General features: G+C 32.9%; 1 protein-coding gene across 5 annotated transcripts in view; it reads left to right on the top strand.

Annotated features, from left to right (window-relative positions):
* Positions 1 to 26,014, top strand: part of LOC111704825 (potassium voltage-gated channel unc-103) — a 62,275-nt gene that overhangs the window by 20,305 nt on the left and 15,956 nt on the right. For 2 of the 5 annotated variants that reach the window (XM_023477183.1, XM_023477179.1), the window contains 8 exons: positions 1,033 to 1,094; positions 3,516 to 3,562; positions 3,835 to 3,907; positions 7,796 to 8,074; positions 13,099 to 13,219; positions 19,440 to 19,509; positions 20,471 to 20,609; positions 21,416 to 21,516. In XM_023477183.1, the coding sequence (XP_023332951.1) occupies positions 1,033 to 1,094; positions 3,516 to 3,562; positions 3,835 to 3,907; positions 7,796 to 8,074; positions 13,099 to 13,219; positions 19,440 to 19,509; positions 20,471 to 20,609; positions 21,416 to 21,516 (892 nt within the window). Of the gene's footprint in view, positions 1 to 1,032; positions 1,095 to 3,515; positions 3,563 to 3,834; positions 3,908 to 7,795; positions 8,075 to 9,197; positions 9,319 to 13,098; positions 13,220 to 19,439; positions 19,510 to 20,470; positions 20,610 to 21,415; positions 21,517 to 26,014 lie in introns of all 5 variants that reach the window. The other 3 variants (XM_023477182.1, XM_023477181.1, XM_023477180.1) reach the window with 3 other exon arrangements.

Raw genomic sequence — 26,014 nt, 5'->3', positions numbered from 1 at the left:
CCCCCCCCCCCCCCCCCGAAGTTTTTTCCCTCTTCTTCTCCGGAGAATCAACCCTAACCTTGTTTTATATCTTTGTTTTCTTTGTTACGGATTCAGTTCAAGGTTAAATCCGTACATGTACACCCTTTTGCAGCAAATATATAGGATACCAATACGCACTATAGTATAATATTATATGTGTATGCATTTCTTAATATTGGAAAAATAAAGTTCTAAACCTTCTAAAATATTCGGTGAAAAATAACGGAATGACAATTAATTTTAATTCTTTACTTGACGTTTAAAAATAACAATTTATCAATTATATTATAATTTTGTCACAAACTTTATTTTTAAACATTAGTGGGAAGGAAAGAAAACCCTGTTACAACTATAAACGGATGAATAAATCTTAAACCAACCTTTCCTATCATAATGTTCTTCAAATATATTCAAATTTTATACTTTATAAGAAAATACAAACTTTGAAAAGTCAAATTACGTTTTGTTCATTCGCTTTAAAGATAATCTTCTGATATTATATTCATCCTTGGTCTAAAATATATTGATTTTAAATAATTCTATAAAAATGCAGCACAGCAAGCGTAAAAAGACCCATTTCACTTAATACGTTGATTTGAAAGCTAGTGGTATAGTTATTGGCTTCAAATACAAAAAAGTGCGTAAATGTCATCTCCCTTTTTCACAGCTTTATGGATCCCACTGTATTCCTCTCATGGTTGATATTTGTTCATCATTAATCTAATCTATGTATATATACTTTGCTTTTCTGTTTCGTTGTCTGTCTGTTTGTATCCAATAAATGTCAAAATCGCTAAACCGATGAGGGCCCAAATTTTGTGTGGGACTTAACATGTCCCCAAAGAAGGTTTATAGATGTTCAAAATTTAAAAAATTAGCCTCAGCAAAGTTCTATTTCTACTAAATTTTGAGAGTCAAAATTTTTTTTTATAAAATCCGCGAACTTGTTTTGTTTTTGTTTTACAATGTATCCACAGAGAAAATGTTCTGTAAGATATGTTTCTGTTTTAGTTGATATTATGTTTATCATTGATATTCTCATCAACTTCCGAACCACCTACGTCAACGATCAGGAAAAATATTTAAACTTTTTTATTTTCTTTATTTTCAAAAATTTTAATTTTTCTTTTTTAGTTTTTTTTTCACTTGTTAACTAAAGATACTAGATTTAGTTGGAGTGGGAAGTGCATAAAATAGACTTAAATCATCTCAAAAAAAGTTAAGTTTTCCTACTGCATCATTTCAGCTCACACTTATTTCATATTTAATTGAAAAAGAGACAAATTCTCAGATATTTTAAAGCTAAAAAAGACTTTGAGATAAAGTAGGTTAGAGAAGAAGGAAAAACATTAAAAAACAAATATTGTAAACATCATTCTCATCAAAATAAAAAATTAAGGAAACGTGATATTTTCTATTATAAAGAGACGAATTTTTCTTATTTCTTAATTTCCCCGCAGATCTTGTGTATCTCCCGACTCATTACTTTGAATATACGTTATTTGTCCAGATATTTTTCTTGCTTTCATTTCAGTTGATTACCTAGTATTGCTGCAGTGGTTCAGATGTTCAGGTTTAAAATGTAGTCAGCCTTGACATTCAAACACAATTTTCCCTCAAAAAAAAGTGTGATTAGCCCGTCTGATGCAAAATTTTATACTTTTTTTGTGCGACTCTCCTGTCTGATATTTTAATTAAAAATTAAAAAAAATTTTTTTTTGGTACTCAATGGTAAAAAAATCCACGAAACTTTTAACTCTCAAAATCAAAATTTCAGAAAAGCTAAAATGAGTATATATATTATTTCTATCAAATTCTAGACTTTTATAAAGATTGAAACTAAGAATCACAGAAAGTTTACAAAATTGTAATAAGAAAATTCGCAATTTTCAGTTCTGTTCTAATTTTCAAGTTCTTTATTTTCTCTAGTTTATTTTCTTCTTAGTATATTCTAAAGTTCTAAAAATATACGCTGTTCAGTTGAAATCTGAGGAGCCAACTTTTCCTTAAAAATTAGACCAGGACTGAAAATTGCGAATTTTCATATAACAATTTTGCAAATTTTCTGTGATTCTGTTATTCGATATTTACAAAATTTTAGAATTTGATAGAAATAAAATATATACACATTTTGCTTTTCTGAACTTTAGATTGAAAATTTTTTTTTTAACCATTGGAGTACCAAAAAAAAAATCCAAAAAATATTGAAAAAATAACTTACGGGAGAGTTGCACAAAAAAGTACAATTTTGCACAAAACGCTGATAATCACACTTTTTTTTGACTCACCTTGTATGTATGTATAAGCAAATATAAAAAGATTCATTGTAATTTATTAGAGCTTATTTCAAAATGCAGGTCCGAACATAATAGGATCTATTTATTTTCGCGTGACTATGTTGAATTTTTATTTTATTTTCAACATGCAAAAATTTCTCCATAAAATATAATAAATTTCACGCTAGTAAGCGCTGATTTCATTCTGCAAGTGCCAAAACATTTGGAACTAATGGTCTCATATTATTGAATTATAAAACCATCATCTTTGTATGTGAAATTAAATCTTGTTGCGGTATTTTTATGTTTAGACATGAAATAAACCGTTTTTAAAACTTAAACATTGCAAGCAAGGTTTAGACACGATATGAAGGAGTTAGGTTCTGATAACAAAAACTTGTTATGCATTGCAAACTCAGATGGAATATTTTTTAGAAGATACCAAAGACCTCAAAATTTAGCTTTATTTTTCAAAAAAATAGCTCTTGCATAAATTATATGCTCTAAAACTATATTTCACATTTTTAGAAAACTATCTTTCAACTTTTTTTATAAACCACCCTGTCCCTCCCTTTGTGTTTGTTGCTCCTCGTTTTGGTAGAATCCTGGCTCACATGGTAAACATAATCAAGGTTGAAGGATATATAGCAGTCGATATCCAGGATATACATTTTCTTTAATGGAGGATACAGGGGGATAAACTGTAGTATTGTGTGAGGTAGCGTTGGGTGGGATAGGGTTGGATAAGATAGGGCTGGATGGGATAGGGTTGGATGGGATAGGGTTTGATGGGATAGGGTTGGAAAGGATAGGGTTGGATGGGATAGGTTTTGATGAGATGGGGTTGGATGGGATATGGTTGGATGGGATATGGTTGGATGGGATATGGTTGGATGGGGGATAGTGTTGAATGGGATAGGGTTGGATAGGATAGGGTTGAATGGGATATGGTTGGATTTGATTGGGTTGAATGGGATAGGGTTGGATAGGATAGGGTTGGATGGGATATGGTTGGAATATGGTTGGATGGGATAGTGTTGAATGGGATAGGGTTGTATAGGATAGGGTTGAATGGGATATGGTTGGATTTGATTGGGTTGGATGGGATAGGATTGGATTATTTAAGGTTAGATGGAATTTGGTTGAGGAGGGTTTGGATGAACTTTAAAGCGTTTAAGTATTAATTTGAAATGTTTAAATATAATCTGATGAGTCCAGGATGAAGTTGTTAGTCAGCCTTCAAAGATTGCCGTCCATTACTTCAGGTTAAACTTATACATTGTACAGTGTTATTATTGTTAATTTAGGATTGTACACTACCGTACATAAATACATAAATATTTCAGCATAAATAAACACAAACTTCAACATAAAAACACAAAAGTTGAAATTTAAGAAACGCCCATTACATGTTACAATATACATACATGTTATATAAAACTCAAATGGAGAGATATGTATGTATAAAACTCTGTAACCTGTTATGAACATACATAAAGACAAAACTAATTTACTAATTTACTAATGATACTTACAGAGGCTGGTTTGTGATTGATCTTGTCGCAGCAATACCATTCGATCTTCTACTTTTCGGCTCAGATACTGATGAGGTTAGTCCCTCCCCCTTCTCTACTTAACTTCATCTATTTCAATATTCCTTTACTCCACTATTATTTACTCCACTATTGTTTTTTTCCGTATTTTCGTTATTCCACTATTCCTCTACTTTATTTCCTCTATTTCAATTTTCCAATGTTTTCTTCTTCTTATAATCCCAATATTCCACTCTAAATCCTTTCAATATGTTGGTTCCAACCCTAGTTTTCATAACCTTCCATTTTGTTCTGGTCTTCCTGAGATTATTCTACATAAATCCTAGTTTTCCTGAAAATATTTTCCTCTCTCTCAAACCCATCAATTACTTACATTTGGATCCTTTTTTCGAATTTACTGTTCCAAGTGAACCCAATCTGTTTGTAAGCTAGCTGGTTCCAAGTGAACACAATCTGTTTGTAATCTAGCTGGTTCCAAGTGAATCTAATCTGTTTGTGAGCTAGCTGGTTCTGACATGTTTAATTCCAAATTATACCTTCTTCTCAAGATTTTATTGGACAAAAATAAGTTTAGAAATTGAAAGGTATAGTTTGTGGCTTGCATTAGAAAATGTTCAAATGATTAGTGACGGGTGAATTCTCTAAAACTAAAAATATCATCTCTATTTAGATCAAGGAATAATGTACACCAAGAAATCCCATTTCTTTGTTTTCTGTATAAATATTGAAAACTAAGAAAAAAATTAGTTTGTTTAAATTCTTTCTCGGTTTTTGTAAATAAAGATTGAGGGGTTCCCTGGTGTGTATAGTTGACAAAAATTAAGCAAAAATATGAATATGTATACATACAACCCATCACTTTCATTTAGTTTGTTTTCTATGTTTTCTAAACCTTTGCACTGTTAGACTTACTACCGGAACTCAGGGAAAAACAGTTTGCAGCTAGAGATCAAAACTTTTGTATGCATCTCTTCTCCGTCAGAAGTTTAATCTAAATCGTTTATTTTACATTTCTATAATGCGATGCGTCCCATTCTTCATCATTGTAAGAGCGTTTCGACCAAAGAGAGGTCCAGATGTTGCGAAGCTCAAACATTCAGAAGTTAGGATTTAAAACAAACAGTTTTGATCTCTATTCTAGTTCAATATTATATTTTCTAACTAACATAGTTACTAGCAAAATAAACATTGGTACTTTAATTGTACGAAGTATGATGTACATTGCAAAAATCTATATTTCTTAATACAGGTATTCATATTCCTATCTTGATTAAATCTGTGTTATGTCCTAACATCTGGTGTACTCTAAGTAAGGTTGGATTTAATAAATACAGAGAAGTACTTGAACTAGGTTTGGAATGTTGAAATACTTCTCTATTGAACTATTAGATGCAGGTCAACTATCCGTAGCTAGTTCAACCACTTCTATCTATTATTTTATTCAAAGCTCTGGTATAAATTCGAATTAATTCTGTATAAATTCGAATTAAATATATATTCAAATATATTCTGGTATATATTCAAATATATCACGGTATATATTCAAATATATTCTGGTATATATTCAAATATATTCTGGTATAAATTCAAATATATTCTGGTATATATTCAAATATATTCTGGTATATGTGTAAACTCTAATATTTTGAAATACTCTGGTTTGTGCTGATAGACTATATCTGGTATATAAATGGTATTATCTGGTATTTTTTGGTTTCCCAAACATTTTCTGATCTGTCATTTGATATGAACCTAACTTATGTAAACCAACGACTGCAAACCTCTCCGTCCTGAAGTATATTTTGTTTACAAAGTATTTGAAACCTAAACCTTGAATATAAATATTATAATTTATTGCTGCAATCAAGCAGGTGGTATTATTATAAGGGAATAGTGCATGCATATCCTTTACTCAGTACTAAGTACCCCACAACCTTAGATTACTCAGATATTCAACTTTATTCTAAGTTTTAAAAAATAATGTTCTTGATAAAGAAACTGATTACTTGTTTCAATTTTTTAATTCCTATATCTCTGTAAACTGATGGTTTAAATCTTTGAAATAAAAATATGACAAAAAAGTTTAAAAAGTAAAAGGACTTCAAAATAAGGTTACACAGATATGAGGGTTAAAAATTTAAATCTTAAGGCAACTAATTATTTCTTTAAGCTGGTTAGTTCCAGAAACTCGGTTAGTCTACCGATAAGCTCGAGGACTCTTATTTACTCAAGTACATTTTTAAGTTTTATTTAATCTAAATATCTTAGAAATCTAGTCTTTTATCTCGACAACTTTTTAATAGCTTAGTGATGAAACAAACTTGAAAATGAAACCTAAGCTTAAAAAGTTGTCGAAATAATTCATTTTTTCCCTTTTTACTCACTAAAATTCATAGTTAAGGTTAAAAAAAAAATTAAATGACCTGAATATTAAAGAGAGTCGAAGAAAGCATGAGCTATGTCAATCTTTAATCTGCATCAATATTGGAATCTAATAAAAATTGTCTTCTTCAATTCATGTTTTCGTAAATTCTATGTTTAATCTCACCAAAATGTCCTCAAAAAAGTTTACTGTTTAATAAATCTTAACAGTTTACTATTTCTCTTTATCAGTTGAAAATCCTGTCGGGATTGAACTAAAAATCTGCTTTGATAATAATATTTTGAATTATCTTGACCACTTCAAGTTTAAAAGGGTCTGAGATAAGACCCACTTTACACATGAAATATATATCTTGGAATTTTCTTCGGTATGATTTTAGACTTGAGAAAGGCATTTGACTAAAGCGAAAAATTGTGTTTCATAGTTTGTGTTCATATTTTTACAATCTGTATCAGTGATGCTTAATATAATGGGATTTTTTAAGGGGTTCAGGTTTCTCTCCAACTTTCCAGTTTGCATGTTTATACTCTTCATCCTAACCTTTATATTTCATTGGATAAGAATTAACTGCAACCTTGCATGCTTCAATATATCAACTTTTTTCAAAATATAAAAACGAATACTTTTGATCTAATCATTAATTTCCATTTTACTCAAAATACTCAATGCCGTAAACCTTCGATATTAATTCCGTAAGATCAAACAATCTACGTTTGAAATATCAAAGGTCTACATGATCAGGTTATTCAGATATAATCAACTTTTTTCAAAATATAAAAACGAATACTTTTGATCTAATCATTAATTTCCATTTTACTCAAAATTACTCAAAAGAAAAGAAAGATTCACTTTTTAAAGGGAGTGTTCGCAAAAATTAAGAAGGGGTAAAATTAAATAAATAAGAAAATGTAAAAATATTTTGATCCTCATCATTCTCCACGGACGCCGAAAATGTTCGTATTTACTATTTACAGTCTGCTGTATGCACAGCTCAAGGAAGCTCTGACAGAGATAAACTGGTTTTCGGGCACTGAGGAGCACGCTTTATATAAAACATTGGACTGGAAAAAATCAGTACCAATCAACAATCCATAATTCAATCATAATTCACCCGAACCCTTTTATTTTTAGGGAACATACTCTTTAATTTCATATTTAAAGATATTCCTTCTGAAATCTTAAAATTATTAGTTGTTTTTAAATACCCCATTACTTGTCAACCCCTCTTTTATTCTCTGCAACATCAGCCCTGTAGTTTACTAGTCCTATTAGTCCGTCCCAAAGCCCCACCAATCCTTATGATTCATCTAGATTAGAATTGGTCAGTCAGTATGTAATTTGTATTTTTTTCTGCTTCAATTTTCTCACTCAAGCTAGAGTAGCATCAGAATTATACAGATTTTTAGGAAAAACCAGAGAAATTTACTATTTTCAATAACATCAAGGAATAAGTTTTGGAAATCATTGCGTTTAGAAAGAAAGTTACTCAATTTTAACAATTTCGCTTATAAACATTAATACATTAGCGTTTTGTATTTGAAAATATTTACATATTTATATTTCAGACGACCACTCTCATTGGTTTGTTGAAAACTGCCCGGCTCCTCAGACTGGTTAGGGTTGCCCGGAAGATAGATAGATACTCTGAATATGGCGCTGCTGTTTTAATTTTGTTAATGGCGGCATTCGCGCTTGTGGCCCATTGGCTTGCCTGTATTTGGTATGCTATTGGGTATGCAGAGCGGTCAGGGCCTAAAGCACACATAGGCTGGCTTGCTAGCTTAGCCAACGCTACAGATCAACCTTATATGGCTAACAATACTGGCGGGCCTTCAATTAAGGTTAGTTTTATTTTTCCTTCTTTATCATAGAATTTGATTCAGGAAATTTAAAATGAATTGAGTCTTTGCCAAAAACTCTGATTTTTAATCTCCTATATCTTTGCAACTCAATGCCGTAAACCTTCGATATTAATTCCGTAAGATCAAACAATCTACGTTTGAAATATCAAAGGTCTACATGATCAGGTTATTCAGATATAGGAATTAGAAAATTTGAGTTTGTGGCAAAGAATTGATTCCTTTGTAAATGTAAAGTTCGAAAAAAGAAATTGGGATTTCATTGAGTAAAGTTTTTCTAATTCGGAAATACCACAATTTTATGTAATCCCGACTGACATCAAAAGTTTACACTGAAAATCTTTTCATGAAAGTTTTCTTCTCTAGAATTGTAATGCAAAAAATTGAAAATTGTGAGCTATTGCCTGTAGTGAACAGTAACCAACTAATGTGTTGAACAAATATTTCCGGTCCAAGCTTGATTAAATATTTTGGATACTATGCAATAATGTACAAATTGCTTTCCTAAAAATGATTATTACAACACAATTGGTATTTCCGAATTTTTAACTTTAATTAATTCATATTGAACACATGATTCGAAAATAGTTGCATTTGGACGTTTGAGCATGTTGCCATTTTTGAGATTCTACGGTTTTTAAACAAAAATAATAAAAACTAACTGAACTTAAGAATTATATAATCATTGTAAAGAAGAATAGAATATGTGCAGTGTCGTACAGTTCTACAGTACAGTACAGTACAATACAGCTGTACAGAAACGTGCAGGCGCACATTATAGCCGTATTGTACAGCTATACGGTACCACCGTACAGGACAGTACCATCGTAAATACGGCACCTATATACGGTACAGCAATAACCAACATGTTTTGGTTTTATAAATACATGATATGATATATATGATAGGATCTTTGATATCATATTTGCTATATCCATGTTTACCATGGAGAACTTAGGTTCAGTGCTCCGAATAATGTTTTCACAAAATAAAAGTTGAAACTGCAGATATTCAAGACCACTTCAATTTGATTAAATTTCAATTTATAACTCGTGAAAATGCTGAGTTCACAGTTTCAAGGCCTGGTCTAAATTTAAATTTTCAGTCCCGTTATTGTACTGCACTCTACTTTTGTTTCACTGGACTAATATCTGTTGGGTTTGGCAATGTTGCGCCCAACACGGAGGCGGAAAAGCTGTACACTATCGTGATTATGCTGCTGGGATGTAAGTTTCTGTTTCTTGTGTCTGAGTGTCACCCTTCACAATACTTCAAAATGTTTCATTTTCTCATCTGAACACTGTTTACAGGCGACCCGACTCATCTTCTGGTTAAAACTAATTTATCCCAAAAATTCAGTTTTTAATCTCAAAATAATTCATGAAGTTCTATTTGCCAGATTTTCTAATCTTTTAGCACAAACAACATAAAATTTCAAAAAAAAAGCACTGTAGACATAATTTCAAGCAACCCTTTATTTAAAGTGAAAAGGTCCGATTCACAATAGTAACCTTCGTCTGAGCAAGTATGATCATTTTTAACTGTGATTTCTAAAAAAATTGACTTTCGGATTTATGCAGTTAAGACAAAGAAGGAAAATAAAGATAGAAAACGACCATATTTGTTTCAGAACTATTGAGATGAAGGTATAAATGGTTGTGAACATGCACTTGAAAGTATGTCGAGAGCCACCCTTTAAGTCTGATAATTTCCACCCACCCTTTAAGTCTGATAATTTCAACCCACCCTTTAAGTCTAATAATTTCCACCCACCCTTTAAGTCTAATAATTTCCACCCACCCTTTAAGTCTGATAATTTCCACCCACCCTTTAAGTCTAATAATTTCCACCCACCCTTTAAGTCTGATAATTTCCACCCACCCTTTCAGTCTGATAATTTCCACCCACTCTTTAAGTCTGATAATTTCCACCCACCCTTTAAGTCTAATAATTTCCACCCACCCTTTAAGTCTGATAATTTCCACCCACCCTTTCAGTCTAATAATTTCCACCCACCCTTTAAGTCTAATAATTTCCACCCACTCCTTAAGTCTGATAATTTCCACCCACCCTTTAAGTCTGATAATTTCCACCCACCCTTTAAGTCTGATAATTTCCACCCACCCTTTAAGTCTAATAATTTCCACCAACACTTTAAGTCGAATCATTTCCACCCAAAATTCTGAATAAATTAGATTTAATTTCCTTACCTATACCCCCAAACATACATTTATGAAAGTATAAATTATTTAAAACATCCATTTTAACAGACCATGTTTCTAAATTCTAAACAAAACTTCAATCATAGGAATTTTAAATCTGTTTTCGAACTTTCGAACTTTCTTATCATTGTCAATCAACTGGGTTTGCCTGTAATGCTCCTTCCAACTGCAAGTTGATTTGCTTTCCGTATCCGTAATTTGCCAACTTATTCAGAAAACCCGAAAAATTAGCTTTGCATCATTTTAAAAATAAAACAAAATGGCTTTACCGCTATCTTGCTACCGAGCTTAAAATAAGATTTTTAGATTTTTTAATTAAAATGTAGGTTTAACTCAGATCCATATCCCTAATTATTACTTTTCATGGACATTAAAAACTTTTTTATTTTTCATCCGTTGAACACAACTTTTATCCTCCTTCCTTTATTTTCTGTTTATACCTTCCTCTGGATGAGTCAGGTTCGCCTACACCCCTATTCTTGTTTTATAAACACTGATGGAACAATATAGTTGCAACCCAACACACAACACATTTATTTATATTCGTGTGAATTCAATGGAATCGATTTTATAGTGTGTTTCCGCCATATTTTTGTTTATTTAAATGTTGTATTAGTTTATTTTTACAACTTGTGTATGGATTATTCTTTTGTTACTGTTTACAAATATTTCCAAGATAGAGTTGTAAGATATTGTTGTACAGTATTGCATGTTAATTATGTACTGTACGGTTCTGACTGGTATACACAAATCCCATTTTTCTGGTTGACTGGCCGCTGCCATTTTGATCTATGCATTGATTTTTTCATCCATACTTTTTTTATGGATAAATGAATAATAAACTGCATTTCCTTTTAGCCGGAGATTATAAAAAGTACAACTAGTACAACACAGTAAGCTTGTCAAGGCCTCTAAATTCCAAAATAAACGCAATAACGATTAAATCAATTGATGTCGACATGTTTTCTCCCTCTGGGTTGCTGGTCATAATTTGATCTGAGCTGAAAACTTTAGAATGAGATATCCTTGATCCGGAGACGGAATTTAAAGAATTTGAGCCGCGGTTTAAATCCGCCAAAACCCAGTTTAAATTAAGCGCCGGCTTAAATCTGGAAACATTTGATACAATTTTAAGTGGAATCAACCATATTTAAGCCGCGGCTTAAATTTAAACCGCCGCTCAAATTCTTTAAATTCGGCCACCGATTACTTAATCTGAGTATCCAATGGACACACTTTTGATTTTCTTCTTAAACCGTTCTTTCTTGAATTTAGTAGAGAAAAATCAAAAACCGGTATTTTTAAATCAGAGAGCCCTCCTGTTTCTGTTTATAAATCTTAAATTGCGCACAAAATTTTGAATTTATCGGCTACTTGTAAGCGACTCTGATTGGTTGAATTTTATACACTTTTCAGGATACAAGGACAAGATTAGGTTAGTCAAGATATTAAGAAAAAGAGAGGATCAAGCATTAATCTCGATATCCACTAAAGTTTTCAGCTCTGATTATATTGCAAAACAAAACAAATTTTTAAAAAAAATATTCTTTTTTTTCTAGATTTCTAGTAATAAATTTAGAGCTAGATATATGTCTAGTCAAGTACAAAAGCAGGTTAACTATAAGGTCTCTTCCCATTCTTATAATTTCCTTGAAAAATTACCTTTGACGAAGGGTCTTCGAACAAGAATTATGTTCTTCCCTCCTGCTCCTCAGATTATATTTGAGAGAGGGATATTAGAGTTATATTTATCCGTCCATTTGATAATATTTTATAACTGAGATCGCTTCCAATTATTTCTCTATCCTGTATCCGGAGCCAGGTTTGGTTAATCAAGGTTTTAAGGATAATCAATACAATACTATAACAATATACTTTACATAAAAAGCTAAGAAGGTTTGCTTAAACCAAAAGTTTCTTTTCTATTGCACTAACTATAGTTCTTTCTCTGATAGGAGATTTAAGAATAAAAACTATCTAATTCTTCATTCGTTTAGGGTAATCTTTGTCCTATATTAGCTGACATCCCTTTTCCAAGTTTACAATACATATTACATACCTTATGAATGATAAAACAAATCTAATTCAGTGCTTTTTAAAACTTATCAGATTTTTGTTGAACCTCTTGAAGATCAAGTTAATGTAAAAAATTGAAAAAAGCTTTGCATTCTGCAGTTTAAACAATTTGCAAACCCTCGCTGAACGGGAGGGGGGGGGGCTCCGGGAGTAAAAGATACCCCCATATACCAAAATATTGAAAATCCTGATGTGACTCAAAAGTCCTATTTTTTTTTTATATTTTGACCTGTACTGCACTGTCCATTTTATTTTTTATGTTTGCTCTGGGTGTAATCTTAAATCTTATCTCGGATTTCTAATATAATTTTTTATATAATCTGGTCTAGATTTTGAAAGAAGAAAACTTTAATATTTTAAAATACTGAAGACTTGCTGGGATAAAAAATTAGTTTTATTTCGCTGGATTCCTAATAAACTTTATACTTGCTTATTAATGATAAGCCCAGTTGTGCCAAATCTATTCTATTCCTCAGATTAAACTAAAAATTATCATTGAATAAGGAATTTCTAAAATAGATTAAGAAAATCTGGGTTTTTAGTCCGTTATTCGGTAAATGACAGTTAAAACATGGTTAAGCACAATTTCGTGTGAAAATGTGTGAAGCCTAGTTTCGGATTATAAAGCAAGGATTATAAAGTACAAGATTATTCAACATATACTGAGATCTTGAGATTTAGAATTGAACCCAACTTTCCCGTTTTCAGAGCAGATACTGTACTTCCCTCTACTTTTGTTTCACCGGTCTAATTTCTGTTGGATTCGGAAACGTTGCACCAAACACTGACAATGAGAAGATATTTTCTATCATCCTCATGTTGGTTGGATGTAAGTCTTCTGCACGTACTTTACTTTTATCCTTGCCAACCTCCAATACAGGATTCAGAGTAGGAGTAGGAGTAGGATTAGGATTAGAATACCCTGTGTATAGACTTATTTAGGCTTTATTTAGAATATTAGGTTTTAAAATACAGGCACTAATCCAAATGGTGTTCGAAAAATATTTTTTTTTATTAAACAAATATCAATCTTTTTTGTCAAAATTTTTTTAACTTGGGGTTTTAGTTATATTATTTACGATAAAAATTCGGAAGTAGATTTTAATTTATTAGCCTTAATTACTTAAACTATAATATAAATGTAATAACTTGGAAACCCAGCGCTGCCCAGATTACTAAAAGTTATTCATGCCGTGTAAATTGGGCAGAGCTATTCCCATCCCATCCCATTTTACCTGAAAACTAAATTTTCGCTATTCAAGTCGACCTTCTCAACTTGGAATCTCAAAACCAAGCTAAAAACCTTCCCGTGTGTCTCCCGAGTTCCCCAATCAAAATGTTAGGCAAATCAGTCTAGGGGTTTCTGAGTTATGATCGGACAAACAGAGATTACAACTTTAAACGTTTAGATAAAAGAATTACGTTTAAATCAGAAAATTTAGTTTTTGTTATATGGAACATTTTATTTTGCTCAAAAATAGGCATTGTTAAAAAGAGAAAACCCGGTAAAAATCATTTGTTTAAAGGGAGTGTTCGCGAAAAATGAAGGGAGTATTGGCTTACGGCGAAATTTTTCACTTTTGATCGCTACTAATCTTACTTCTATCTGTTGCGTCTATAATGAGAAAATTGTAAAAAACGACTTATACTGAAGAACGTTCCGTCCATACAAATTTAGAAAGTTGCAATACGACTCGGTTCAGAAAAAATCAATTTAATTTCAAACAAATCATTCGGATATTACAACCAATAGTAAGTCTATACTCCCTTTCATTTTTCGCATACTCTCCCTTTAAACGCCTACAAAAAGTTGAGAAAATCAAAAGATGAAAGATAAAATCCTGATTCTACTGTTAAAATTGCTTTCAATGTCTTAATGGATACAATTCAGCGCTGCCAAGAAACTCATTAATGACATGAAGATCAATTCCGAAATTTTAACTTCATCTTTACATGAATTTTGCCAAAATCTTGGTTATTGCAGTTTATTCTTTTCTATTTTGCTAATTTCTGTTTTTCACTAAAATTCAGCTTAATGCATCATGACATTCCATTCCAAAGATTTAACTTCAAAGATTTTAGATTAAAGATTTTAGGGGAAAAAATGTCCTGAAATATTTCTTCGGAATTTTGTGCATTTCTGAAAAGAATGGGTCTAAAAATTAAACATAATGATTAGTGCCTTTACTTTGAAGATCAATATTTAGAAGTATGTAAATTAGTCTAACTCTGAATAAGTCTAGTTTTTTTCTTTTTCTTTTTACTGAATCTGCTCTTCTCTGCACTATAAACCCCCAGGAGTAAAACAATAAATATGAAACATGAAACGTATCTCTTAGACTGACATACGAACCTCACTAACCTCTCTTAACTGTGTGCTGAGTGGGTGTGATTTGATATTAAATATATTTGGTTTGGAATCAGCTGACTAAATCAACAATAGTTGATAAAAAGCTTAAACTACACAATATTCTCCCAACCGCCATTTTTATTTTTTTTCAGTCTCGCTACGTTACTAGCATGTACTTTGTTTTCACAACTCTCACCAGCGTCGGGTTCGGCAATGTGGCACCAAACTCTGCAAACGAAAAGATTTTATCAGTCCTTTTCATGCTCATTGGGTGTAAGTATTCATATCAACTTGGCGGAGTCTTAGACAAGCTTTCTAGAATAATTTCTTCTTTTTTTCTTTAAATAAATTGTTGTAGAATTAAATCCTAAACATATTTTCATGATTTTTTCCCATGATTTTCATTTTTACAAGTAATTAAGGTGTGCTTTTATGTAACATACTGAACTAGCAGTTTTAAAATTTGTTCCCGCAATTTAAATATATTGCTCACCTTACTTACGAATATTCCTATTTACAATAAACATTGGCGCAACCAGATATAAGCAAGTACGATTTGTAATCTTGAATTTTGTACGGTACATGAGATCATACGATGGGGATAACCCCTCCCGCTCCCTTTCTAGTTGCGCCCATGACTAGTTAGACCCAAGAGCGGGAAATTCAAAGCTTTTAAATATTTAAGAGTTGGCGCTCTTTTATGTTCAGTGTTTATATACCTTCGCACATCATTTTTAAGTTAAATGTTGGTAATAATTAATAATTAATCATTAACTTGGAAAATCTAAATAATAACATTGAAGTGTAAAATATTATGAAATATTAATTGGTAGAGGTAGGTGTGGGGGAGTGGTTTGAACTAGTAAAATTCAAAATTAATTAATTAAAATATTCACGACATCAAAGGTCGACACTTTTGAATTGTGGATATCATGATCAAGCATTAATCTCTTATCTTTTACAGACCTACAGATTAACTTAATCCTTATTCGATATCCCGTGGTAATCGTAACCTGCGGTAATAACTGAAATGAAGAAATCAAGTATTGATCCTTAAATTAAATGTTCCCGCAGTGGATGTAAGATCAAGCGATCGGAACATTACAAAAGTTCCCAGCTCAGGGTACAAAGATAAAAGTATTTCAAATTAGACTATGAGGAAAGAGATCAGTTCCTTTGTTCCCGCTTAGCAATATCTAAATCTAATCAAGATATTGGATTTAGAATTATTCAGAAAGCAAAACTATACAATTTGGCTTTTCACAGAGTAATTATTGAATTACCGAGAATTATTTTGAAATATAATAATTGTAAGTATTTAATTAGAAAACTAGATCCCTTCTCCACCACACAACTCAGATTAATTTTAATGATTTCAAACTTGGCGCCTTTTTGATCAAGGTTTCCATTATCTTCCCTAAAGAAAAACTATAACATCTATTCATCAAAGTTTCCACGAAATTCTGAAACTAATTTCAAATTTTGTCTCCTGCATCAGTAGATTTAAAAGAGGTTAAATTTAGTTTAGCAAAATAATGCTCTAAAAGAAAAGTAGGAATAATTTAAATACTGCAGATTGCAGAGGTTGTGAAATCTGTTAAACAAGCTGATTACTCGCTTCAAACTCAAATTTTTAAATCTTTATATCTTTGAAACCCGATAGCGGAAACCGTTGATATTTCAAAAACATAAATATATCTGCTTGTGTAGACACATGGATAAGATTTTTTTTTGATTTTTTGCGCCTTATCAGGATTTTTGTTGGAACGGATAGTAGAGAGACTAAGATCATCCCTCTTTTTGTTTGAAGAAAAGTGAATATCTGAATCTTTCAGATTTAAATAGATGTTTAAGGAGAAGAAAAGTGGTGAGCTCTTTGATAAAGTTTAGACAAATAGAACCAGACATGATTTATTACCTATTTATCCAAACCCTGACCGGAGGTTAAGGGGGGGAGGAGGAACGGTGTGTCCATGCATGGAGGGAGAATTGAAGAGAGTGTGGATTGAAGAGAGGGGGCAGAGTGTTCTTTCAAGGAGGGTGGATTAAAGAGAGGGGGCGGAGTGTTCATTCAAGAAAAGTGTATTGAAGAGGGGATGGAGTGTTCATTCAAGGAGGTACAATTGAAGAGATGGGAGGGGGGGGGGGTCCAATTTTAAGGAGTGTGAACCGAAGAGAGGGGGTGGAGTCTCCATTCAAGATATGTGGATTAAAGAGAAGGGGTGGAGTATTCATTTAAGAAGGATTGATTAAAGAGGGGAGTGGAGTGTTAATTTAAGGAGGGTTGGATTGAAGAGAGAGAGTGCGGGGAAGTTCCATTCAAGGTGGATAGATTGAAGAGAGAAGGGGGCGGAAGGTTCATTCAAGAAGGATGGATTGAAAAGAGGGGTCGGAGTCTTCATTCAAGGAGGGTGGATTAAAAAGAGAAGTCGGAATCTCCATTCAAGGAGGATGAATGGAAGAGAGGGGACGGAGTGTCCATTCAAAGCGAATGGATCAAAGAGAGGGAGGGGGTCCAAGAGGGAGGAAGCCATTTTAAGGAGCGTTGATTGAATGTCGAGAAAGGAGACAGTCCCGATTCAATGGATTAAATGGAGAGGGGCTGGGGGCGTATTAGGATATGAGAGGGGGGGCGTTTTGGGATATGAGAGGGGGGCGTATTGTGATATGAGATGACTAAATAAAAGATCAAACTTTTTTCAATCACGATAATCTAAATGGATCACAGAGATAATTACAAGTGATGATATAATGATAGAAAACACCTGACAAAGCTACCATTACCATTACAGTATGATTAGTTATGATTAATGTTAAAGCACAAATAAGCTTTGTTCGAATAAAATGCAACAAAATACTCAAAAATCTTAAAAATAACAAAATTAATATTTAGGATTTTTCACAATGAATTTTAATTTTTTGTTTTCGAGTTTTTCTCAATCATTGAAAAGGGTAGGAATGTTAATAACTTTTATTCTTGTATCTTGATATTTCTTATACAATTCTTGTATCTTGATATTTCTTATACAATTCTTGTATCTTGATATTTCTTATACAATTCTTGTATTCTTGTATCTTGATATTTCTGATACAATTTTTTGAAATATTTTAAAAGAAGATTTCGCCAAGAATCACTTCCCCCCTTAGTTTGCCTGAATTTGCATAATTTCTTATTGTTGCCACATTGTCCTAACTGTTTTTTTAGTGCTTCGGGCGCACCCACGTACTGCAGTTGTTGCATGCAATAATAGATCAATGCCAAACCACACAACAGATGTCATGGCAAGCACCGCATGACATAATGACATTGCACACAAAATATGTCATGACATGACATTGCAACCAAAGTATGTAATGTCACTCTAAGAATTTTATGGCATGTACAGTGTACACCATGAAATTCCACACAAAGTATGTCATGGCATGTACTGCATGATATTGAATGTCAAGCATGCCGTAGCATCCAAAACATGTTAAAGGAATCGAGTCTTTATTATATTATGTAATTTTATATCTTTGCAACCTGATGGTGTAAACCTTTTAAATTTAAAATTTAGATGATTTGATCTAACAGAATTCAAAGTTTAAAATAATCAAGGTCCCAGAGATATATATCAAAATAAAGACTCTAACCCTCCAGAAAGATTATATCCATGGCTAATCTATCATAATCGCTATTCAAACATTTTACTTTAATCAAGATTTAGATTGGTTTTAGATCACAAGGTATTACGATTACCTGGATCCTGTAGGTTACGTTCATCTGTTGTTCTAAATCTAAATATATTTTGCTTTCTAAATAGAATTCTAAATCCAGTTGCAGTGTTCCCAGAGAATCTAAATGTCAAGGTTGAATGAGTGGATTAGATTCTTTAGATTATATTCAAATCTTCTATTGTAAAATTAAACCCCAAGTTTCCTTCAACAAAACTCAACCTCTCAATCTTGGATTTAAATTTCTCAAGGTTTTATTTAACAATTGTGAAGGTTTGGGACGATTATCCGGGTTCAATTTAAACTGATCTATGGAAAGGATTTCTTTTAATTAGTTTACTTTAAGTAAGTTCTCCGTTATAAACATTAACCTTTTATTTTTCTTCTTTTATAAAAAGTCTTGAGTTGGATTGGGTTCTATCTTAGGAATTTTATTCGTCCTGAAGGCAAAGTAGAATATATGGAAGAATATAAAGCCTATCAAGGACGGTTGAGGTTTGGTTTGGTTTCTGGTAATATCATATTTTAAAACCAAGACAAACTATCAGTTAACTTGGTAAATGTTTTAAAAAATGGCTGAAATTGACCCTAATATCATGCATGCTTAGCTTAGGTAGCTTTGTAATTAGTTGCATATAGTCTATACATATAGTTCACATATTTGTACTGATTGGATATTAGCCTTAAAATCCTCTTAAAATAATAGATATTCAGAACCCCCCCCCCCCTCCTCCTACTCCTGTGACTCCAGGAAAGTTATGATAAACTTAATAAACTAAGTTGTGAAACTTTTACATTTTTACGGTTTCTCTTCCAAACAGTACACAGTGTATTAAATAGTTAATAAATAAAAGGGAAGTAATCTTCAATCTTTAATCTTATTTATTATAATGCTTGGTGCTTTTTTTTATATTTTTTAAAGTAATTTTCAGCAATTTATTTCAATAATTGTTCTCCGTTGTTCTAATCTTCTTTTGTATTCCAGCTCTGATGTACGCCAGTATTTTTGGAAACGTTTCTGCAATCATCCAGAGATTATATTCAGGGACTGCCAGGTTAGTCTTTTAGTTAGCAAGGGGAAACAGGTTAGTCAGGGGAGACAGGTTAGCCAGGGGAGACAGGTTAGCCAGGGGAGACAGGCTGGCCTATTAACACAGGTTAGTCAGGGGACACAGGTTAGCCAGGGGAGACAGGTTAGCAAGGGGAGACAGGCTGGCCTATTAACACAGGTTAGTCAGGGGAGACAGGTTAGCCAGGCTGGCCTATTAACACAGGTTAGTCAGGGGAGACAGGTTAGCCAGGGGAGACAGGTTAGCAAGGGGAGACAGGTTATAGTCAGGGGAGATAGGTTAGTCAGGGGAGACAGATTAGTCAGGGGAGACAGGTTAGCTAGGGGAGACTTGTTAGTCAGGGGAGACAGGTTAGTCAGAGGAGACAGGTTAGTCAGGGGAGATAGGTTAGCTAGCCAGGGGAGACAGGCTGGCCTGTTGAGACAGGTTAGTCAGGGGAGACAGGTTAGCAAGGGGAGACAAGTTAGTCAGGGGAGACAGGTTAGCCAGGGGAAAAAAGTCAGTCAGGGGAGATAGGTTAGCCAGGGGAAACGGGTTAGCCAGGGGAGACAGGCTAGCCAGGGAAAACAGGTTAGTCAGGGGGACAGTTTAGTCAGGGAGACATGTTAGTCAGGGGAGATAGGTTAGTCAGGAGAGAAAGGTTAGTCAGGAACGAGAGGTTAGTCAGGGGAGACAGTTTAGTGAGAGGAGACAGGTTATTCAGGGGCGACATGTTAGTCAGAGGAGAAAGGTTAGTCAGAGGAGACAGGTTAGTCAGAGGAGACAGGCTAGTCAGGGGAGACAGGTTAGTCATGGTAGACAGGTTAGTCAGAGGAGACAGGTTATAGTCAGGGGAGACAGATTAGTCAGGGGAGACAGGTTAAAGTCAGGGTAGACAGGTTAGTCAGGGGAGACAGGTTAGTCAGGGGAGACATATAAGAACATGACATGATTATATTGTATCTAGGTACCACTCTGCTATGCAACGAGTCCGTGAGTTCAATAAATTCTATCAGATTCCAAATCCTTTAAAACAAAGATTAGAAGAGTACTTTCAACATGCCTGGTCGTATACAAACGGCATAGATATGAATATGGTTCTCAAGGTGGGTTTCTAAACATAACGTTCATTTTAACATATTTTCTTATTAATGAATACTTATAGCAGTGCGACATAAATATGAGTAATCAATCTTATTTTACTCAATATTCTGTTGCTTAGTTTTGATTTACTCAACATTTTATTATTTAATCATTCTATTACTCAATTTTCCTTTGCTTAATCTTTTAATACTTATTTTATTATTACTCAATATGTTAATATTTTAATATTCTATCACTCAATATTCTATTATCTAATATTGTATTATTTATTCTTGTTTTACTCAATATTCAATTATTTACCATCAGCTTTTTCACGTCTCATGTAGAACTTTTTACAAATAATTAATAGATACTGAAAAGTGGAAGGAAATTGTTAAAAATAATAATTTATTGGTTTATTTTTCGTCATCAGCTCTGTTAATAATGCAAAAAAACCTGCAAATATGGGTCAAATGCTCTGACATTGCAAATCTGTTTAGCAAAATTATCAAGAAAATGAAAATGATTTAAAAAAAAGATAATCAAATCTAGGAATTATTGACACCATTGACAACATATAGATAAAATATTGACAGTAGAACTTCATATATAGATAAATATCAATCACTATTGGTATTGGAATCAGACTAAATATTATTTCATTTCAACTCTTTTCCAAAAATTTAGCTTTTTTTAAATTCTAAATAATTTATTTCTTGCCAGAATTCATGGGAAAGATGAAAAGTCTACAACCTTGGGTTTGCAAAGATATAGGGATTTAAAAATGAGAATTCTTTTCGTATTTGTAACTGTAAATAATTTATTTTAGGGATTCCCTGACTGTTTACAAGCTGATATATGTGTCCATTTAAACAGAAATTTGCTCAATAACTGTCCTGCCTTTGCCGGAGCATCTTCAGGTTGTCTCAGGTATTATAGCAACCTACTCAGATATTACTCAGAATACCAGTAGTACTTTTGGTTATAGGTCGTAATCAAAGACTAGCTCATTATTTGTGGGTAACCCTTTGTTTAAAAACGGCATTATATTTTACTTATGATAATGCTATGAAGGGTATTATACTTTACTTTTTTGTTTTTGAGGCTCAGCAGGAGGGGGGGGGGGGTTGCAATGTTCTTTACCTCTTTTTTCAAATTTTTCCAAAAATATTCATTCACTGTTCCCATTGAACTCAGGAATGATTAAATTTTAAAGGAAAAATACATTTTTCAAGCAATGTGTGGAAAACTGGTTTCCAATATCTTTAAAAAAGTGAGTTTACAGAATTAGATTATCACGAAGGAAGTTCTTTACTACTTCTATAAAACCAAAACAGCAACGTTTTATGCTTTTAGCTCTTTGAGAGAGTTCATGCAAATAAAAGATTTAATCTTATAAAAGTTTGCTTTATTATCCTGACATACTACATTTTCTTGAAGAGATCATGAAAATTCAGTTGGTTCCGTTCTTACTTTTGCCCATAGAGAATAGAATATATATTAGAGTGAAATTTACTAGAAAAAAAGTGTAAAACGGCCATTTTGTTGTACTGTTTCCATACTGCAGGTGTACTTCACATATTTGTGCTATATAAACTTTTGGGCCCTGGAACATCATTTTATAGAAAATCTAAAATTAATATTAAAACAAAACCAAATTATAAAATAGGCTGGTTTCATAATTGACCAATGATCATTTCACATAGACTCTGTGACTTTCACTTTACAAACGATGATTTTCCGTTATAACTTTAAATCAAATAATGTTTTTTATACACTTAATTCATTTTATAAAGTTTATAAAACAGCTTTAAAAAATCGAAATGGATATCTAGGGAACATACTGTATAAATGTACTCTACTGCATATAAATTGTGAACATTTACATGATTTGTACACTTTGAACTCCCTTTCAGGCTGAAAGGGACTGACAAAATTCATACCGAGGGATTGTCTAAATCCCACTCTAACACATATTCTATTTTCTTTGCTTTTGCTCACTCACGAGAGAAGGGGCTGGCTCATTTTATGTACTGTCCCGCTTTGTCTGTATGTGTACTGTACAGCTTGCTCTAGTTGGTTGGATGTCGGCCCGGTTCTTGAGAGAACATATAATTTTGAGGTCTTGGGAAAAATTGCAAGCAGCACCATCTCTGTCGTACGCATGGCATTTTATCCTCTGAATTGTTGCTGATTTAACACTTTGTTTATGCGTCACTACTCAATTATTAGGTCTTTTTTATTTATCAAATTGAAAAAATCCGATTATTGTTTAATGAAATTTTACCAAATGTTGGTTTATTCACGATGACAACTAATTCTAACGAGTACATCCCAGAAAATTGAATGCAAAAGCAAACATTGGCTTGGTTTGTGCTCTGTTTAGCTCTGTGTGCATAAAGAAATATATGCAAAAAGCACATTTAAGATTCTCTCATGGTCAGATTTAAAGATAGAGCTTTCAAAAGATCAATGAATTTTCTTACAATCATGATAAACAGTTTGTTAATTTGTTTATTTTTTAAATGCTCCTGCTCTCTGTTTTAAAGTTCTTTTCTAAAAAAAATCAGTTCGAAGATTTTTTTTTTGGTTCATTTAGAACTCTGTTTGTAAGTTTTTGTTACCTTGAAATTTATTGTATTGGTCAAACAAACCCAGGTGCAGGATGCAATACGCGTTCTGTATGTTTATATAACACAAATGCGTATTTCCTACAGATGGCAGCAGGGGGAGAAAGGAAAATAGAAAGTAATTAATTTGCTATAGATGTCTCTTGTTTCAATATTGTTCTCACAGGTACAAATATGAGTTGTCTGCTACAAGTAATTTAGGCAGGAGGTTTCTACCTTCCAGCGTATCTATTTGACTGCATGTTGTTGTTTTCAGAAAATAAAACTAAAAATAGATATTGAAAAACTAATGAAAATTACAAAAATAATTGTGATTTTTTAAATTCATTTTACCTGCGTCAAATTCGGTGATTTGGAAAGTTTTAAATAGCCTAGGAAAATTTCGGGAAAAAATTTTCAAGCACGTTCCTAAATCCAATTTGAGAGCTATGCGCAATCCAACACGAAGATGACCACTCTGTAAATATACCAATGTTGTACTCTCTCTTACCCCTCCCCCATCCCCCCATCCCCCATCAGCTGACCTAATCCGTTAAATGGTTAAGAAAAAACAGATATGTCTATTCCTTCTCCTATAACCAATTCTTTGTTTCCATTATCTCCTAGTTTAAATCTAGCACGCAGATACAACCCTTCATGGTTCAGTTTCCATGATCTCCTAGTTTATATCTAGCAAGCAGATTCAACCCGTCATACATAGAGTGATATTACTCTATGCCGTCATGGTTCAGTTTCCTTAATCTCCTAGCACACAGATTCAACCCGTCATGGTTCAGTTTCCATAATCTCCTAATTTATATCTAGCAGGCAGATCCAACCGGTCATGGTTTAGTTTCCATAATCTCCTAATTTGCATCTAGCAGGCAGATCCAACCTGTCATGGTTTAGTTTCCATAATCTCCTAATTTACATCTAGCAGGCAGATCCAACCGGTCATGGTTTAGTTTCCATAATCTCCTAATTTACATCTAGCAGGCAGATCCAACCTGTCATGGTTTAGTTTCCATAATCTCCTAATTTACATCTAGCAGGCAGATCCAACCTGTCATGGTTTAGTTTCCATAATCTCCTAATTTACATCTAGCACGCAGATCCAACCTGTCATGGTTTAGTTTCCATAATCTCCTAATTTACATCTAGCACGGAGTTCCAACCACTATTCTAGGACTAGCGTGATATATTATATGTTTTTCTCACAGAAAAATTATTACTTGCTCAAGAGGCGTGGAAACTTTTCTCTCCATTTTCCCAGGAGAGTTCATGCTACCCTTAGGAAGCATTTAAACAATTACCTTCCCCCCCCGGCCTAGGTCTCCATCACATCCAAATGTTCTGAAAGCAAAACTTTTGTGTTGGATCCTGCTAGTCCAAGATTCCTAGAGATTGAGCCGGAAATTGATAATAGCTAACCCTGAGCTGCAGCATTTTGTTTTAGAGCTAAAATCCTATCATTGGTGGATTTAAGACTTAAGGATTTCCGAGTTAAGACTTTGAGCCCGAATTTACTTATTTCTATCTCTTTTTGATTTCCTTAGAATATATACTTATTTCATCTGTCTGTTTATTTGTATCCAATAAACGTCAAAACGACAAAACCGATTGGGCCCAAATTTTTTGACCTCCGGAAAGTTTCATAGATGCTCAGAATTTCAAAAATTTGTCCCCAAAAATGTTTGATTTTTGTAAAATAATGAAAGGTCACGAAAAATATCATTAAATCTGCGAACTTTTTTGTTTTTGTTTTATATTGTACAAAGAGAGGATGCTCACAGATAGAGCCACAATAAAAAGTTGAAATGGAAGATGGTCGCGAAGCGCCCTAGAAGCCTAGTTTCTTTAGAATAAAATAAAATATCAGTTATAATGTTAGTAGGTTTCGCACTTACAAACTTAACATAACTAGATATTTTTACACAAACTGACCAAAACAAATCCACTGTACACGGTGTGCTGAATGTACACAATAACATACCAATGCATGGTCACAATATCATTCTAATACAAGGTATTTAGAGAAAGGAATTTAGTTTTTTCCAAAAACTCTGATTTTCTAAATTCAATATCGTTGCAACCCAATGTCGTAGACCTTTAATATTTCAAACGTTGAATTCTGTTAGATCAAATAATGCAAGTTTGAAATATCAAAGGTTTACATCATAAGGTTGCAAAGATATAGGTTTTACAAAAACTGAATGTGTGGCAAAGACTCAAATCCTTTACTAAGCCAAATAATGCAATAAGGGAATCCATGGATATTTATAATGTAAGATTAAGCCAGATATACAACACAAGTATTCCTAGTTCTGGGTAATTTACTTAAACCACCGGCCCACGTCAAACTAAAGTAAAGTACTCGGAAGAATGCAATCGTATTTGTTTTTTATCACAGCTCCTCTTACTAAAGAGCCATTGATATAAGAGTCAATTTGTTTTGTACTTCTAATATGCAACCGGATAAATTTGTTTTTCACTAAGCCGCACAAGAATTGACTTTTTGCCACAAACCCCAATTGTCTAATCCCTAAATCTTTGCATCCTAATGTTGTAACTTTTGATATTTTAAACTTAGGCTATTTAATCTAACAGAATATATAGTTTAAAATATTAAAAGTCTACGACATCATGTTGCAGAGATGTGGGGATTAGAAAATTAGAGTTTGTGGCAAAAGCTCGATTCTTTTCACCTTCTTCTGTTTAGTTCAGTATGGGCCAAAGCCATTCAATAAGTTAAAAAATGAAGACAAAATTTAAGATATTTTTACTTTTTAGTGATTTGAATAAGATTTGTGTATTACTAA

Source organism: Eurytemora carolleeae, unplaced genomic scaffold, assembly GCF_000591075.1.
Source record: "Eurytemora carolleeae unplaced genomic scaffold, Eaff_2.0 scaffold509, whole genome shotgun sequence".
Taxonomy (NCBI): domain Eukaryota; kingdom Metazoa; phylum Arthropoda; class Copepoda; order Calanoida; family Temoridae; genus Eurytemora; species Eurytemora carolleeae.
Note: the sequence above shows the minus strand (reverse complement) of the source record. Positions and strands in the feature narration are given on the sequence as shown.